Source organism: Eublepharis macularius, chromosome 2, assembly GCF_028583425.1.
Source record: "Eublepharis macularius isolate TG4126 chromosome 2, MPM_Emac_v1.0, whole genome shotgun sequence".
Taxonomy (NCBI): domain Eukaryota; kingdom Metazoa; phylum Chordata; class Lepidosauria; order Squamata; family Eublepharidae; genus Eublepharis; species Eublepharis macularius.
The window spans coordinates 148029871-148046780 of NC_072791.1; the positions used below are offsets into that span (position 1 = coordinate 148029871).

The 16910-nt window shown below is 42.8% G+C and overlaps 1 protein-coding gene across 1 annotated transcript; it reads left to right on the plus strand.

Annotated features, from left to right (window-relative positions):
• The first annotated feature begins 1626 nt into the window (after nt 1–1626).
• Nucleotides 1627–14942, plus strand: CBLIF (cobalamin binding intrinsic factor). The gene is made up of 9 exons (XM_054971990.1): nt 1627–1811; nt 2735–2923; nt 4884–5027; nt 6642–6797; nt 8066–8241; nt 12549–12735; nt 13481–13625; nt 13916–14034; nt 14691–14942. Exons 1-9 carry the CDS (start codon nt 1733–1735, stop codon nt 14750–14752), a joined length of 1257 nt encoding a protein of 418 aa, XP_054827965.1. The 5' UTR covers nt 1627–1732; the 3' UTR covers nt 14753–14942.
• Nucleotides 14943–16910: the final 1968 nt, after the last annotated feature.

The following is a 16910-nucleotide window of genomic DNA, read 5'->3' on the forward strand; positions in this document are numbered from 1 at the left end:
CAATTTCTCCACCCCGTGCAGCTGCCATCGCAAGCACTGGACTGTTTCTATTAAAAATGGCAATTGCTAGATCATTATAATAGTATAACAATCTATTGCCCCAATCAACTAGGTTTTTTTAATTCCCAGCTTTCATTTTTTACAGAAAAAACCCCTGGCTATTTGTAATAATAATAGATTGTTATAACATTATAATGATTTAGCAATTGCTTATTTTAAAAACAGCCTCCCCAAAGCCTGCCACTGATGGAAGAAATTGGGCCTGAGGCAATGAAAGTGCAAGGGAAATTGTGCTGATGTGGAGTAAGTCTTTAAAAGCACACTTTTTGTCCACATGGCATTCAGAGATGCTTTGATGGTGATTGTTCCAAAAAAGATCATATCAAATGAGGTTTGGGAAATATGTTGTTTGTAGACTCAAGTCTTCTTTGTCATATGGAAAGAGTTCTAATTATCCCAGTTATGAGAAGGAGAACATAGGGAATTATCTAGGTGTTTTCTCCATTTTTTAAAAAACCCTCAAAAACCCACCCAATCCTCAAAAACACACTGAAAGTTTTACAGTACATTACTCCTCATCTGAAGGTAAATATGAAATCCCTTTCAGCCTCTGTTCTTGTCTCATGTTTCTAAATAATGGTTGACCATTTATTTAGAGAATTTCTATGCTGCCTCCCCACTGAATCCACTTGATTAGCCATGCAAGAAGGTTAACTTATAGTCATATTTTAACCACATCTGAAGAAGTTGTTTGAAAAAGGGAGCTCTGACCTTGTGTGGACAAGAGCCACCCCTTGCTTAGCCCTGGTGGCCTGCTGGGGGTGGGGGTTTGCTGGGGGTGTGGGTGGCAGTGATTCTGGGGCACAATCCTTTTGCTCTGGACCCAGAATCGCTCACTTCCCCCGCAACTAGATTAGCCAACAGTTACAGCTGAGCCATTATGAGCCCCCACAACTGTTTTCGTTGTGCCATATGAATACCTTGAAATATGTGCTGAGTGCCTTTCCTTCTCTATTGAGTATAACCACTACAACAAATACCCTCCTTCCAGTCTCTGACACCTCCAGAGGAAGGTTTCTGACTGATAAAGAGCCACTGACAAATAGAGGAGGGCTATATGGACCACTAGTCTGCCACAGATATCTCATCATGGAATTTAGCCTTGGGCCAAGACGAAAGACCCTTGGGGTAAATGCCAAAGTTCTGTTTAACTTTCCTAAAGCATGGGGGGATTCTGCCATCTTAAAAAATCAAGTATTGCCAACCTTTTTAAAAATGAGAGCTGCTTTCTGAGTAATGAAAAATATTCTCAACTAGCCCTCTTTCCCACCCCCACCTCCCCCAGCACATTACCAAGTTTTGTTCTGTTTGAGAAACACAAGCTGGCAGATCAGTTGTAATTCTGGGAGAACTCCAGGCTTCACTTGGAAGTTGGCAACCATAAAGTTTCCTAGCCTTTCAGCAGTTTGTATGTTTGTCCCACTGTTTCCTCTGGAGGTCTTTGTTCTCTGGCATTGCCCTGCAAAGTGCTTTGTGCTCTGTGTTGTAGAAACTGAGATAAACTCCTTAAAGTCAATAGTGCCAGAGATGAGGTGGCATTTGTGAAAAAAAAAGGGTTGGGAAAGTCAAGGTGGGTGCAGAGCTGCACTAGAAAGTTATATAAACAGGGGCCGAGGGTTTTGCCTTTCATTACAGAAGGATTAGCCCAAAGAAAAATCACACTTTATCCAGAATGTTCCTTGTTGCTGTTACCCATTTGTATGGCCTCTTCACTGTGCTCAATGCTGCTTCTCTCTCTCCCAGGACTTGCTGTGAGTATTAAGATCTTCCCTCTAGCTGTAGCAACCTCCATCTGCCCCAGCCCCATTAAATTGGGTGGGGGTACAAAGATGGTCCCACATCTCTTCCAGGGTCTTGTTGCCACAGGCTAACCAGCTAAGCTAGAAGCATGCAACAAATTCTCACAGTCAATACAGGCAGAGCAAGTAAGCTTGCCGGATGTTGCTGCTAGTCATACAGTGGTGGGTTCTTAACTCTCACTATATGCATGGATGCATGGTGTACATTTATTGTGGGGCTTCACACAAGTGACACATCCTACTGCATGCACATGGAACAGAATGCACGTATGTATGGTTATCAAATATTTTCTGGACTTTCTTATAAGCAGGAACTTTTGTGCAAAAAAGCTGTTGACTTGTGAAGAAGCTAGTAGTCCACATCTGCAACACCTATAGTGGCTTCTTTAGAGGTGTGTTCAGTGAACTGTTCCATGGAAGGGCTTCTTCAGACAAGGAGATGCATAAGAAAATATTACCTGCTCACGAACCCTGTATAAATCAGTCTGTGCCAATACAGGGGGAGGTGGAAAAATTGCACCTGCTTTATTTCTCCCTACAGAAGCTTAATGCAACTCAAGGGGGTGGTATTTAGGAGGATGTGGAAATGGTGCAGAGGGAGAACAGTTAACCCCCTTCTTCCACAATGATACAGCCCTGATCCCCTCCACCATGTGTGCTGCTTCAGATGCAAATTACATATATCTAGGTCCAAGTCGCGGAACTCTAACTGAAGCAGGAGCAACATGAGCAAAATCACTACAGATTGTGATGGGATTTATCATGTACCAAAAGTGCAGCCTGTCTTACATGCTTGCCACTCCAAGGCTAGCTAGGTAAGAACGCTAGTGGCAGGTGCTCTCTCTAGATTCACAGCTGGTTTTCTTTGGTTCCAGCTGTTCCTGATGGTCAGCAGTCATTGGTTACAGGACTCCAGACACAGTTGGTGAACTCAGTCATTGTGCAGAGCTCACCAGATCCCAGTGTCCTGGTCGCTTTGAATCTGGCTGAGGCGCTAGATCTCTGCATGAGAACACAGCTAGTCGCGAAGATAAAGGAAACAGTTGTTGAGAAAAACACAGAAGGTAGGATATCTGCAATGAGAGGAGTCTTCCTGGGTATATGCATACTGAACTGAACAGTGCCATCTGAAGCAGGGCTGCTCACAATCCTACTCTGGTCTATTCAGTGGGGCTTACTTCCAGTATAGTGTTCTTAGGATTACATCATAAGGCTCCTTAGCTCCTTTAATAATTGAAAGAGGGGCTGATTTAGAAGTTTCTTCTGCAGTTGTTTGTCTCACTTTAGATCTCACTGTAAATGTTTTGGAATGGACAGTGCCACATCTCTTAGTACAAGCATGCCCAAACTTCAGAGAAGGCAGGAGAACTAGAAAGCCAGAACTACGCCTTTTTGCTCTGATCTGCTGTTCTGCTGCTTCTTGGACCATAGATTTCTCAGGGAAACTTCCTTCCATCCAGCTGCCCATGCCTCTTCCTCATTCTAACTCCCACAGAAGCAAGATGCGCTCACTTCTATTTCTGTCTCACAGGCTACCATGGGTAGTTTAGAATACTATCTCTACTCTTTCCTATTCTATATATAGTTCCTTATAATAAAGGCCTTTTTTTAAATTCTGAAGCAGCCAGTCAGTGTGAACTCACTAAGCAGCAACACAATTCCACTGTGCAAGGAGATACACTTAACAAAATGTATAGCCACAACTAAACCAGGTTGGCCATAAGGGGTGGTATAGAAGCTGGCCTCCTGTTTATTATTTCTATATAAATTAATTCAGAAGAATCCAAGCTTTTTCCAGGTATAACCATTTTTTCCTGTTGGGAATCCAGTATCTTTGTGTGTTATGTGTTTGAGTATTTATGTTTTTATTGAATTATTTTATATATAATTTTAAATGCTGTTTTAAAGGTTAAATGTTTTAATGCTTTGATGTTTGCTGCCTTGGGGATCCTATTTGGGTGGAAGGTGGCATAGAAATGTCTTAAATGAATGACTATGTAACACAGGCAGAAATTCAACAGATAAAGATTAAATGGCATAAAGCATGCTGAATTTCTGCCTGTTACATATTCATTCATTTATTTAAAACATTCTGTACTGCCTTTCCACTCAAACAGGAAATTAAGCAATCTTTATGCTATTTCGTTGTTATCTGTTGAATTTCTGCCAGTCACATAACAGTTAAAAAATAGAGGCAATCCTATTTTCTTCCTCAAGAAAATAGCCCTAATGTGGTGGACTTGTGTTTCAAATCATATGAACTCCTACAAACAGTGACCCCCCCTACTGAAGGCAACACTTCATTAGGCAGCCTTATGTGAAGCTAGGAATGCACAGTACAAAAAAACTTTATCTGGGTATCTCAAAAATAGTTCTAGGGGATGCCACAGTTAACATTTAAAAATTGTAGCTTTAACCAGGTGGCAGGATAAAAGCTTTCACCCCTCCTCATTTTTGACATCTAGGATATTACTGGCCAGAGACTCAAGTCTGTCCTCAAGACGGTTCCTAAGAAATATAGAACTTGCTCATTCTAAACAATTTAGAGAAGCACTTCTGTGCCAGTAAGCTAGGAGGGATACTGTCATAAAGAAATCAACTAATTCAGCCAGCCAGGAAAGAAATCATGGCTGGAATGTCCATCTTGCTTCCTGTTTCCTAGAAAGTATGGGTTACCTTTCTGGTAAACTTGAAGGAAAATCATAAATAACCCTTTCTGCAAAGAGTACTGTTGCATCAAACCCCTCCCCCCCTCCAGTTAACTTGTTAGTGTGGAAGTTACATGGGATTAGATTCAGCATCCTGTGCAAATGTGTCACCACAGTACAGACAAAAGGCAAGTTCTCCTACTTCAACTGGATGACAAGAATCGTGTAGTGGTTCCAACCCACCTATATTTAATTATTTCCCTGGTAATCTAATTGGAATACAAACCTCTGGTGGTCAAAAATGTGTTTATTTGCCTTTGGGGATGTCTGTCTCTTTCAACTGCTTTCTCATCTCTTTCCCCACCTCTCCCTGCAGAGATGACTTCTGGCAAAGTGGCCCTTTATGTCCTAGCCCTCCGGTCATCCTGTGAGAATCCTAATGACGTTGCAACACCAGAAAATACTGTGAACTTGGTCAATGTCCTGGAGGAAAAAACTAAAGAAGAAACTAATTATTTTTGTAAGATAAAAGAAGTGTTTAGTCTTTTCTATCCAATTGTAAGGTTTTAAGGAAGATCGATCTCCTTCCCCACCCCCGATCTCCTTCCCCACCCCCTACCTCCCCACACATCCTGGATGATTCCCAGCTGAATGAGTTTTAGATGCCCATGCCAACTCTGGCTTTGGAAACTCCTGGAGATTTGGGGGTGGAGTCTGTGGAGGGCAGTGTTTGCAGAGGGGACATCAATGGGGATGTAACTCCATAGAGTCTGCCCTCCAAAGCTGTCATTTCTTCCAGGACAACTGATCTTTGAAGTCTAGTGAACAACTGGTACTACCTGGAGGATGGCAACCATACCATTAGAACACTTTCTACATTGCAAAGTTGCTGTCAAGTCAAAGGTTGCTCATAAGCTAGTGTGACTCTAACAATCATCATGCCATCCAAGGATATCTTAGGTCAGAATATTGATGGGCAACAGTCTTCATGATTTCTTCCATAGGCCAGGGAAAAGTGGTATGTGTCTTCCTCTTGTACCACTTTTAACCTTGCTGTTGCCCTCCCAGTATGAAAGGAGAGAATACCAAGCTACATATAAAAATGTTATGGGTTTTTTCCATACAGATTGTTTGCCCAAGCTTGGATGCAATTGGGAAGCAGATTTTTCTCCCCATTTCCCAGTAGCACTGTGCTGCTTTCATGCATCTCTTGGCTTTTCCAAACCTAGGTCATTTCCTAGGATTGCCAACCTCCAGGTGGGGCCTGGAGATCTCCCAGAATTACAACTGTTCTCCAGACAACAGAGATCAGTTCCATTGGAGAACATGGATGCTTTGGAGAGTGGACTCTATGGCAGTACACACCGCCAAGGTCCCTTCCCTCTCCAAACCCACCCTCCATGAGCTCCACCCCCAAATCTCCAAGAATTTCCCAGCATGGAGTTGGCAACCCTATCACTTCCACAAGGAGGGTTTTCCCCCCCAGCTTGGCTTCTTAACTCCAGTGGTTTCCCCCAACCTAACCTACAGGATCATTTGCCAGTTGTTGCTTTGTCAATTGCCCCCCAACTTTCCCCTGAGGTTTTCAGACCACCTATGTGCCAATTTTTCTCCAAGAAACTTGCCTGGAGTGTTTTTTGTACAGTTTACTCCACTTTTAAAGGTCCAGTCCATATCCATCTACTACTCCCTAGCCACCTGTGTTTTTTCCCTGACCTGCTGCTGTTTACCCTGGCAGTGCCTATCATTTTTATTAAAAGAAATGTTGCAACCGTGCCAATATACCACTGTAGCATATGACCATCAATCACATCTAGGCTGAAGACATTTGGCTACTTCTGTTCTAGACCAAGTAAGGGCTACATATAAACTGAAAAATCTAATCTAGCAACTCCATTTGTGAACCCATGCCTCTATTACCACTACTTACTGAAATACCTTGGTACGATCTTTGTCTCAAGGACTGCACCCTCAAAAAGTTTTATTGGTTATCAACATGCACTGTGTTTAGATAATCATGTCAGGTCTCTTTCCTTTATGCTTGGAAACCACATTCTAAGATGCACTGGATTGTGGGTGGAGCAATCTGTGGTTAGGAAGACAGAGCAATGGCTAACACCTTGGTGCGTTGCAGATGACTATGGGACTCTTAAGACAACCTACTACCAGCTGGCCCTGGACACCCTGGCACTGTGTGTGGAACAAAGCCTAGATGTTGAGGATGCAAGCATCATCCTTGCCAAGGCAGCGCTGGCTAATGATTTTGAGTTTGGGGGTCATTTCTCTGTAGGTAAGAGAACAGCACATTGCTTAGGTTGGTTTAAATTACATTTGTTGGTTTAAATTCATTTGCTTCTTACAGTCTTCATGTCCAACACTCACAATGTAGACCTTGTCTAGTCAGCTAAACATGCAATTTTTATCCTGTCTGCGTGCTCCCCTCCTCCAAACCTGTGAAGTAGATTACGCTGAAATGACTGAAACCAGTTGTTTCCATCCCTGTATCTCCTTCCTAATAAATGAATATTATTTTGAATACACTTGTCTCTGCTGCGTGAACTTAACAGCACAAAGCTGAGTGAGTACCCTATTCCTGACTTGAAAGCAAAAGGGAGTATCGCCGTGGCTGAGTGTAGATTTGAACCTGGGTTTCGTCCAACTTTTTAGCCATTACTCCAAGGGTTCCTAATCTGTGGTCCATGGGTGAGCTTCAGAGAGTCTGTGAACAGGGATTACATTTTTCCCCCATTCCATTTCCTTCCTGTTACTTTGAATATCTTTTAAATGTTGAGTTATGTTATTAAGATACTATTTCACTCCAAAAAACTGTAGGGTGGCATGGTCAAGTAACAAACAATTATCATTGTCGCCATGTTGTGACATCTAGAATAGTTTTCTGTTAATAGGAATTAAAGGAAATATACCATGCCATTAAAATTATGGACATCTGCCTTTGTTTACATTGGGTCATAGTGAATTCTGGTGTTCCATGACACAAGTCTACTCTCATCTGGCAAAGCGAGCTATGAGAACTCTGATTGCATTTGCTACTGCATACTTTTGTGGGTCAGAGTTTTCAGCACTTGTTGGCATCAAAACAAAAAATGATTGGATGGCATGCACAGTGCCATGTCAAAGACCACCTCACAATTTCAATCTCTTATTCCAGCCAAACAACAGCAGTCTTCTCACTGAAATTTACTTTCGAGCAGAATTAAAGCTTCCGTTTTAAAAATGTGCACAATATAGATTTATTTCAGTTTTTTTTCAGGAAGTAGCCATTAATTAAATTATTTGCCAAATTTTGTGCATAGATTTTTATATGCATTTTCCCAGGGAGGGGGGGGTCTATAGTTTTCAACAGATTCTCAAAGAAGTCCATGACCCAAAAAAGCTTAAGAACCACTGCATTACACCTCCTGGATCAAGCTAATCTTCCCTTCACCAGGTTGTCTCTTGTCACATGGGGGCCTTATACAGACATGTTGCTTTTGCAGTTTACCCAGTATCCTATGGTTTTGTAAGAGAGATATGACAATGGCAAAATGTGATTTGCAGATACTGGGGCAGTAGCAAGCTTGGCACTGACATGTGTGAGTGAAATGAGCAAGATACAGCAGAGCATTGTAGAAATTATTCATGAAGCGCTCGCTAAAATTACAAAGCAAATCCTGGGTGAACAGCAAAGCAATGGCATCATTGGAAACATCTACAGCACTGGCCTAGCAATGCAGGTATGTGCTGATGATAAACTGACTTTGTTGCCTAAGTTTTACATTTCAGATTTTGAAATAAATGTTGATTCATATATTTAGATTGGATAGTGAACTCTGTTAATTAAAATTGTAAAATGGAAGATTATTGGTTTTAAATTTGCTAGGATATGATTGGATATATGGGCAGCCCTACAATCGGGTGGGAAGACCCCTTTTAGAATCTTTGGGATGGAGAAGCAGGAGAGTCAGTAAAAGGACAATAGCTGAGAATTGATGGGTAGTTAAAGATCATGTACAAGCTACAGCTGAAGAGAACTCTTATGAAGTATATGGAGTTAGACAAAAAAAATGTTTTCTGTTAAGACAGCACTTGGTAGAACAGCTACAGTTAGAATATAAAACAGGACTGTTACTGGCACCTTAAAGCCTAACTGTATTTTAGGATATGTTAGAATAACAAAATACAATACAGTTAATCTAGAAATGTGCATGGGGAATTCATATATTAACTGCTGGATCAATCTACTTGTTTAGGCTGCAAAAAGAACATTCAAACACATTACTATTACAATCAGTGCTTTTCTTAACAATACAGTGTTTCTTTTAAAAGAAACTGGTATAAAATGGTGTGCACCATTCATACCTATTTCCCATGCAGGGAAAAATTTGAAAGTGATTAGTCCATGAACTGGGACCACTATAACAAAAATGGGTGAAAAAGAGACATTCACCTTACAGCTTCTCTTTGAGGTTTGCAGGCAATTGATTCAAACTACCTTCTATGTCTTTCTGGTCCAGCAGAGGTATTGCACTTTGCCCCTTTAGAGATATTTGGCTGCAGATCTTATGGTGTGAGCAGTCCTCCTAGCTCTCTGCCTTCTGATAAGCACTTATGAGTAGAGGTGGGCACGATCCAAAAAAAATTACCGATCAAGCTGATCGTGGATCCGCGCCAGCGACGAACCCAAATCACCGATCAACTCCCGTTTCCGATCCGTGGATCGGGGAGGCCAAAGTGGAGGGGCGCCCCACTGTTCCCAGCTATGTGGAAAGGTGGGTGGTGGCGGCGACCGCCGGGCCCGGCGGGCACGGGGAGGCGGCGACGAGCTGCCTCCCCTCAGGGAAGGGACGTTCGTTCACACACACACACACACACACACACACACACACACACACACACACACACACACACACACACACACACTTAGAGCAGGGGGGGAGTTTTTAACCCGGCGACAAGCCGCCTCCCCTCAGGGAGGGGACGTTCACACACACTTAGAGCAGAGGGGGGGAAAGTTTTTAACCCAGCGGCGAGCTGCCTCCCCTCAGGGAGGAGACGTTCACACACACACACACACACACACACACACGCACTTAGAGCAGGGGGGGAAAGTTTTTAACCCGGCAACGAGCCACCTCCCCTCAGGGAGGGGACGTTCACACACACACACACACACACACACTTAGAGCAGAGGAGGGGAGTTTTTAACCCGTCCCTGCCCTTCCAAATAGAGAGAGAGAGACACCTCGTCAACATGTTTCAGCCAGCTTTAAAAAAAAAAGCAGGGACAGAATCCTCCATTCCTCCCCACCCAATTTTAAAAGCAAGCAGCCAGTCTTCCAAAAGCATATTGTAAACACACACACAGAGCCGTGAATGAGGTTTTCCCACAAAATACAGTGTTTTAAAAGCAGGTTAAAAACAGAGAGTGACAGACAGAAAAACAGCCATTCCTCCTACAAAGCCCCGTTTTTTAAAAAAGCAAAAAACGTTCGGAGTGCCCATGGCTACAGAACACCCCCTTCCCCCTCCCTCCCCTGAGTCTCTTCTCCCAACTGGTGAGTGCGTTGCTGCTCCGTGGTTGGAAGGAAGCCCTGCTGATCAAGGAAAGCTGGGCTTCCATTCGGGTTTCCAGGGCGACAGAAGGAAGGGAAACACAGCTCAGGCATTCCCCTGGCTCCGTTGCCAGGGCAATAGATTGCTGGCGCCAGAGTGTCTGGGTCACGATCAGATACTGATCAACCTGATCAAGCCCCGAACAAGCGCCCCCCCCCCCCCGACTGCTGGATCTGTTGCCATGGACGGCACCGATCAGCCGGGTCCCGATGGCGCGAACGCCATTATCGGGGGTATTTTCCTATCGTAATGCCGATCGTGCCCATCTCTACTTATGAGTAGCTAAACATGAGCCTCTAACTAATGTGCTGCCAAGAGCAAGTCGTCCAACAGGGCAGGGCATTGCCAACTCCTGCCAGGGAGACTGGAATATGAATATTTAAAAAAAGATATGCCAAGAGAGATTAGAAAGGATTGGTTCCTGCCCCGCCCCCAAACTTCAGTGAGCACGTTGAGGAATTTTCCTTACACAAATCCTTTTGACACCCCAATCCCCTTTCTCCTTGTAATAGAAACCCGGCTAAAATCCCATCCTGCAATCTACAGCCTTAGAGTTGCCAGCTCTAAATTGGGAAATTCCTGGAGATTTGGGACATGAAGCCTGGAGAAGGCAGGGTTTGGGGAGGAAAACGACCTCAGCATGGTAGAATTCCATACAGTCCACCCTCCAAAGCAGCCACTTTCTCTAGGTAAACTGATCTCTGTGGCCTGGAGATCAGTCATAATTCTGGGAGATCTGCAGCCACCACCTGGAGGTTGGCAACCATAGCCCATGAAGGCTTTCCCTGGGAACCTCATTTGCACGCCCCAGAGTTATGCAGGAAGGTATCCTTACAAATAAAACCACCCTTTTGGTCTCCCTTAATCTCTTCCCTAAATCAAAGGGCGAATTATCTTCCTCATTCAATCTTTCTGAGCTATTGTTCTACCCCAATTTGTTTACTTACCAATAGGAATCAACATTCCTCCATTCCCCTGAGCCACATCAGAGATTTAAAGTTGTATCGCTATTTACCTGCCACATCCAGGGACAAATGCTTTGTTTTTCTAGCACCTCTTGGGATGAAACATCTGTTGCCTTGTTTTTCTCCAGGAGGCAGCCTTTAAATTATGGTTATTGGGGCAAGAAGCGCTTTCCTGCTTTTTGGTTCACTTTAAGGTATAAATAAATCAACCAGGACCCAGTAAATTGTGTACAGCCTTCTGGGAGTCCTCAGTTGTCACCCTCAGAGCCTCTCTGAGTATCTCTGCAGGAGCACAGGTCACTCAGTGGGTTACTCAAATCTACCTTCCTCTACATACTTCTCAATTCCTCTGATAGGTAGCTATAACCCAAATCCTACATCTGCTCATTTTCTTACTACTCTTCATAAGGACTCTTGTATGCTTGTGATTTTTATATGCTTGCATCCTGCTGTGTGTGAATTGCCCCTTTTAATAAATAGTCTTTTTTTTTGGACAACACTCATCTCGTTAGTATTCTCAGGGACGGGACCTCGTAAAAATTGGTGGAATATCTCACTTGTTACTGCCTCTTGCTAAGCTTTCTCCTTGTCTGCTAATTCCTCCCACTTACAAGGAGACACATTCAGGTAACAATGGTCTCATTCTAGGTTATCTGTATGCCTTATCTTGCCTTTTCTCTGACAAAGAATCCTTGTCTTCATTCTGCTTTCAAAGGTCCTTGGCTGGTAGACCTTCTGCCTTCCTGCCAGCTTCCTCCCAGAAGCCATCCTCCTCCTTATATACCTGATCAGGAAGGTATTATCCAATCAACTTCTGGCAGTTGTCAGGCCTTCTTCTGATTGGTGTCTGTATTCTGTAGTTTACAATCCCCTTCAGGTCATGCTTTCTAACTAGAATTCTGTTCTGAGCTTGAAAGCTCAGTGAATTTCTAACCTCCCTTTAGCAACAGTCGCAAGGTTAACTTTATAACCATCATGTTTCCTTCCCCAAAAACCTACTGTACATAAATAAAACAAATATAATAGTAACATAACACTTTGAAATTACGTTTTAAATTGTTTTTGATAGAGTAAAGAGACAGTGAAGCAGTCTACCCAGATCCATTGACAAGCAGGCAGTAGCAGAGTGAGGAGCCACTGGCCCATTGTGCTACGATCACAAGCCATGAACGGATGAAATCCAAGGACTCCATTCCTTATTCTTTCCTGTCCCATCATCATTTTCTCTGAGCCAAGCTACAAGTGACGCCTGACACGGTTGGACACTTGTCAGCTTCCCTCAAGTTTTGATGGGAAATGTAGGCGTCCTGGTCTTGCAGCTGTAATGGAGAGCCAAGCTGTAAAACCAGGATGCCTACATTTCCCATCAAAACTTGAGGTAAGCTGACAAGTGTCCAACCTGTGTAAGGCATCACTTGTAGCTTGGCTCTCTGTTGCAAGCTTATCTTATGTCTCTTTTCTAGGCTCTCAGTGTTACTTCTGAGTTTTACAACCCTGGTGCTTGGAGCTGTGTGAAGACTAAGGACAAAATATTGAGCGAGATCTCCCTGGGAACCTTTAATAACCCTGCTGCTGCTGCTCAGATACTGCCTTCTCTGGTAGGCAAAACATATCTGGATGTGAGGGACCCATCTTGTTCCTCTGGAAGTGGTAAGACTTCATCCAAGCACCAACTAAAAAAACTTGGCCTAGGGGAAACAGTGGAAATATTCTTAGATGCCAGTTGACTCCCACTTACAGGATCATTCTACCTAATTAACAACAACAACAACAACATTCAATTTATATACTGCCCTTTGGGACAACTTAACACCCACTCAGTGGAAATATTCTTAGATGCCAGTTGACTCCCACTTACAGGATCATTCTACCTAATTAACAACAACAACAACATTCGATTTATATACTGCCCTTTGGGACAACTTAACACCCACTCAGAGCAGTTTACAAAGTATGTTATTATTATTCCCACAACAATCACCCTGTGAGGTGGGTGGGGCTGAGAGAGCTCCCAGAAGCTGTGACTGACCCAAGGTCACTCAGCTGGCTTCAAGCAGAGGAGTGGGGAATCAAGCCCAGTTCTCCAGATTAGAGTCCCGCTGCTCTTAACCACTACACCACATAATGTGCTCCTTATTTGAGAGTTTCAGGTGACAACCCTTATTTGAGGCAATTTTAGTTTACTTAGGGAAGTGTCAGGTTTCTGCCATGTTCAAAGAATTCAAGTTCTACACAGAAATCCATCCTTCACTACAGAAGATCTAAATGCACTGTTCGTTTTCCCACCTAGTCATGACTCATGCCTTGGATTCCCTAAGAGGTGTGCAAGTTCAAGACTGACTGTAAGAATTAGGGGCATGACAAGTTACCTACCTTCTCATCTATTTTTGCTTAGGTTCCACCATCACAGTAAAATACACCATAACCAACGACATAGTAGGACCCAATTTCAGCTATTCCGTCATTGTGAATGTGCCAAAGGGCTCAGTACTTCTCATTGTCTTGAACGCAGCTCAATGTGCTAAACCGAGTGAATTCAGGTAAGTGAAGACGTCATGGTGTCAAATGAAAAATCTAGCATTTCAGCATGATTAGGAAACTTGGGATGCAAAATTGCGAGGCTGTTATCTTTCAAAGCACTATTTATTTATTCATCCTAAATGTCAGTGTCTATGCATGCTGGACACACCAATACAATCCAAATTTTCTTTTTATCAGGTTTTTTTTTCATTTTGTTTTTTCCTTTCTTGATCCTGCTTCCTTTCATTGCTATCTTCAGCATTTAATCACTCCATTTCTATAAAGTTTTCCTGGGTTTTTTCCCTTGCAGCTTTCAAACAGAGCAGACCTCCTGGGGGCCAATGGTTGTTTCTATTCATAATATCCAAGCCAGCACCAATGAGAAGACTTACTGGCAGTTTTTAAGTGGAGAAATGCCCCTTGATCAAGGTAAAGGATTTTGGGAAGAACAATCTCTCTGAAGTGGAGGAAATGCAAAACATCTGTCAGCAATAAATCCAATGGAGCCGGTGTGGGGTAGTGGTAGAGAATCAAACTAGTACATCCAGGGAGATAAGGGTTCAAAGCTTCCTGGGTGATCAAGAAAGTTGCCATAGTACTGAGTGGCGAAGGCAGCCTAAAAATGCAGGTCATAAGGGGAAACTACAGAGTGATGGTGGGAGGCATGTTAGTGTTAGAATGTCATCAGAGAAAAAGGACTTAAGCCAAATATCAAGGTAAAGTATATCGAAGGGGGCTGGAGGAACAATATAACAGAGAGATGCAAAGTGAATGAGAGGCAGAATGAAGGAGAATTTTCAATTTTTAAACCTCTGGGGACCTTGGATATAATTCCTTGACTCTGAAAGATTAACAGCTATGTTTTCAGGGGTTATTTGGTTCATGACATTATTCATTGCAGTGATAGGTCACTTGTTTATTTGTTCTTTGGTGGCACATAACTCAGCTCCAGCACGTTGCAGAGGACATGAACCAGTTGAGCACTGACATACATCTGATGTAAGACCTGTATTGGCAGAAACGTTATCTAAAAAAGGTGTCTAATGTGTGGAATGCTACTCATTTTTCAATCTCACCTATTTCAGGAGTTGGCAGCTACAAGCCAGTGGATAATGAGGACATTGTGGCTATCTTCAGCAGATACTAAGTGGGCAGCTTTCGGAGTAAAGACAACTAACGTTCACAAATACACATACCACAGGATAGCCTCCCTCCAAGCATAAGCATTAACTGATGTTGCAGCTTAAAGGCACAACGTTCAGCCTTGCTGAATGCTGTGACATAACTGTAGTGTTGTCAAGCTAACAATAAAGTGTCATTGATCGTTGTATAACTCATGCCAAAGTGGGGATTTTGTTTTTATTTTCCAGAACAGTTCAAGGCAGTTTGCAAAAGAATACTTGGCAGAAAAATTAATTGAAATGTATTAAATACCTTTCCATTAAGAAAATACAAATGATTATATAGCTAAATAAAAATACTTAAAATCCCACTACAAAAGAAATATATCATAACGTAGAAGCAGCAGTTACATAAGAACAAACTAGCTAAAAGCAAAGGGCTCTCAAAAGTAGCCAAGTTTCATTCATATTGGGAAAGTATATAAAGGTGCAAGACAGGCTTTCCTGGGCAGGGAGTTCTAAAGATCTGGTACAGCTACTGAGAAAACCCTGCTGAGTCCTCATCAGTCTATGAAAAGGAAAGCATGCAAGAGAGACACTCCTCTGATGGGGAAGACTTTCTGGTACAAGATTCTTCAAATGTTAGTATTTTCATCTTATCTGGGTTTATCCTCAATTTATTCCCCCTCATATGGCCTGTAACTGAGCCCACAACTAGCACAAGGAACTGAATGCTATGTTTGGATTAATTTTGGTTTTTAAGTGGGCGTCATCAACTTATTGATGACATTGCATTCCAATCCACTGAGCAATCTCCTCCAGAAGCTGCATGCATTAAAAAGCATTGCGGCATCCACATAGGTACCACTAAGGGCAAGCTTACTATCATGGTTTAGATCCCTTATACTTGTAGCCTGCATCCCAAAGATACTGTGCTTCTGCTGTAGGGACACTGCATCTACCCCATGCTCAAAACATGGTGGTGGCACAGGTGTCATGAGTATCTACGGGACGGTACAAGAAGTCTGGTGCAAGTCTACCTCCTCTATTCCATTTGACAGAACTTTGGGTTGCATTTTATTTTCATTTTATCTTCTTTAGGAGCTGAGGGGAGCCTTGTTGAAACATTACATCTTGGGAGTAGCTGAGTAACTATTTTAAAAAGCTCTGAAAGCTAACAAGACTAATTGTAGCAAAGACCTACCTTGCGTTTTTAAAAAACCTTTTAAAAAGTCAATGTTTTTGGACTCCTGTTATCCTCTTTGTTCTTTACATGATACATGTGCTTCTGTTCCCTCTAGTGGTGAAATAAAGTCTTGTTTTTTCCTCAATACAAAAAGGTGAAGAAATCTGTACTACAGGAAGCCTGTGATCTGTCTCCCATGCATTATACCCAGACTATATATGTTCAATGAATTCCTCATTGAAAGTCATTCTGCAAAGTTTAAAATATATTTAAGACACCCTGTTACAAATTGACAGGACGATATTGATAAAGTATTCCTTACCTGGTATCTTCAGAATAGGTCAAGATTTTCCTCAACATTATCCAGAGTAACTAATCTGTTGTAATTCTGGGGGATCCCAGCCCCCACCTGGAGGCTGGCAACCCTAAGTAAACTAAAAAAAGTGCCCCCCAAATTCAGTATATCGAGATTAAATGTTTACATATTGGCCTTGTGGAGGACTGAGAACTAACATGTTGAGCAGACTGGGGTACCACCTAACGAGGTCTTTTCCTGGCCCTTGCCCAGGGCAATCAGTTTCAATGCAAGCTGAAGTTCAACCCACAGAACTTTTACTAGCATATTCAGTAACTAGAGAAACTGTATTTCCAGATTTTCTACCAGTTACACAGCTGTTAGCACAAGAGCCTTGTCAGAAAACAAATGGTACCACTGCTAGATCTCTCTGTTGAGATTATGGATAAAAATAGGGGAAAGTGCTATAGAAGTTAACACTTTGTTCTGGTTTAATTGAGAGTTGCCCATTAACTAGGGCTGCCAGGTCCCCCAGTGGGTGTGGAGGATCCCCCGCTCCTGCCCTCTACCACCACTCACCTGGCCAGAGGAGGAACAGGCCTCCCACATACACTCTTTGTTCACACACAAAGAGTGTGATGACATCACTCCCAGGACACTGCACTGGGAGTGCACACGTGCTTTGCGTGCATGTGAGGAGAGA

Coding starts and splice junctions, on each gene's coding strand:
- CBLIF (XM_054971990.1), top strand. CDS start 1,733: ATGTTCCTTGTTGCTGTTACCCATTTGTATGGCCTCTTCACTGTGCTC. Junction 8,242..12,548: donor GCACTGGCCTAGCAATGCAG/GTATGTGCTGAT, acceptor TCTCTTTTCTAG/GCTCTCAGTGTTACTTCTGA. Junction 13,626..13,915: donor GCTAAACCGAGTGAATTCAG/GTAAGTGAAGAC, acceptor TTTCCCTTGCAG/CTTTCAAACAGAGCAGACCT.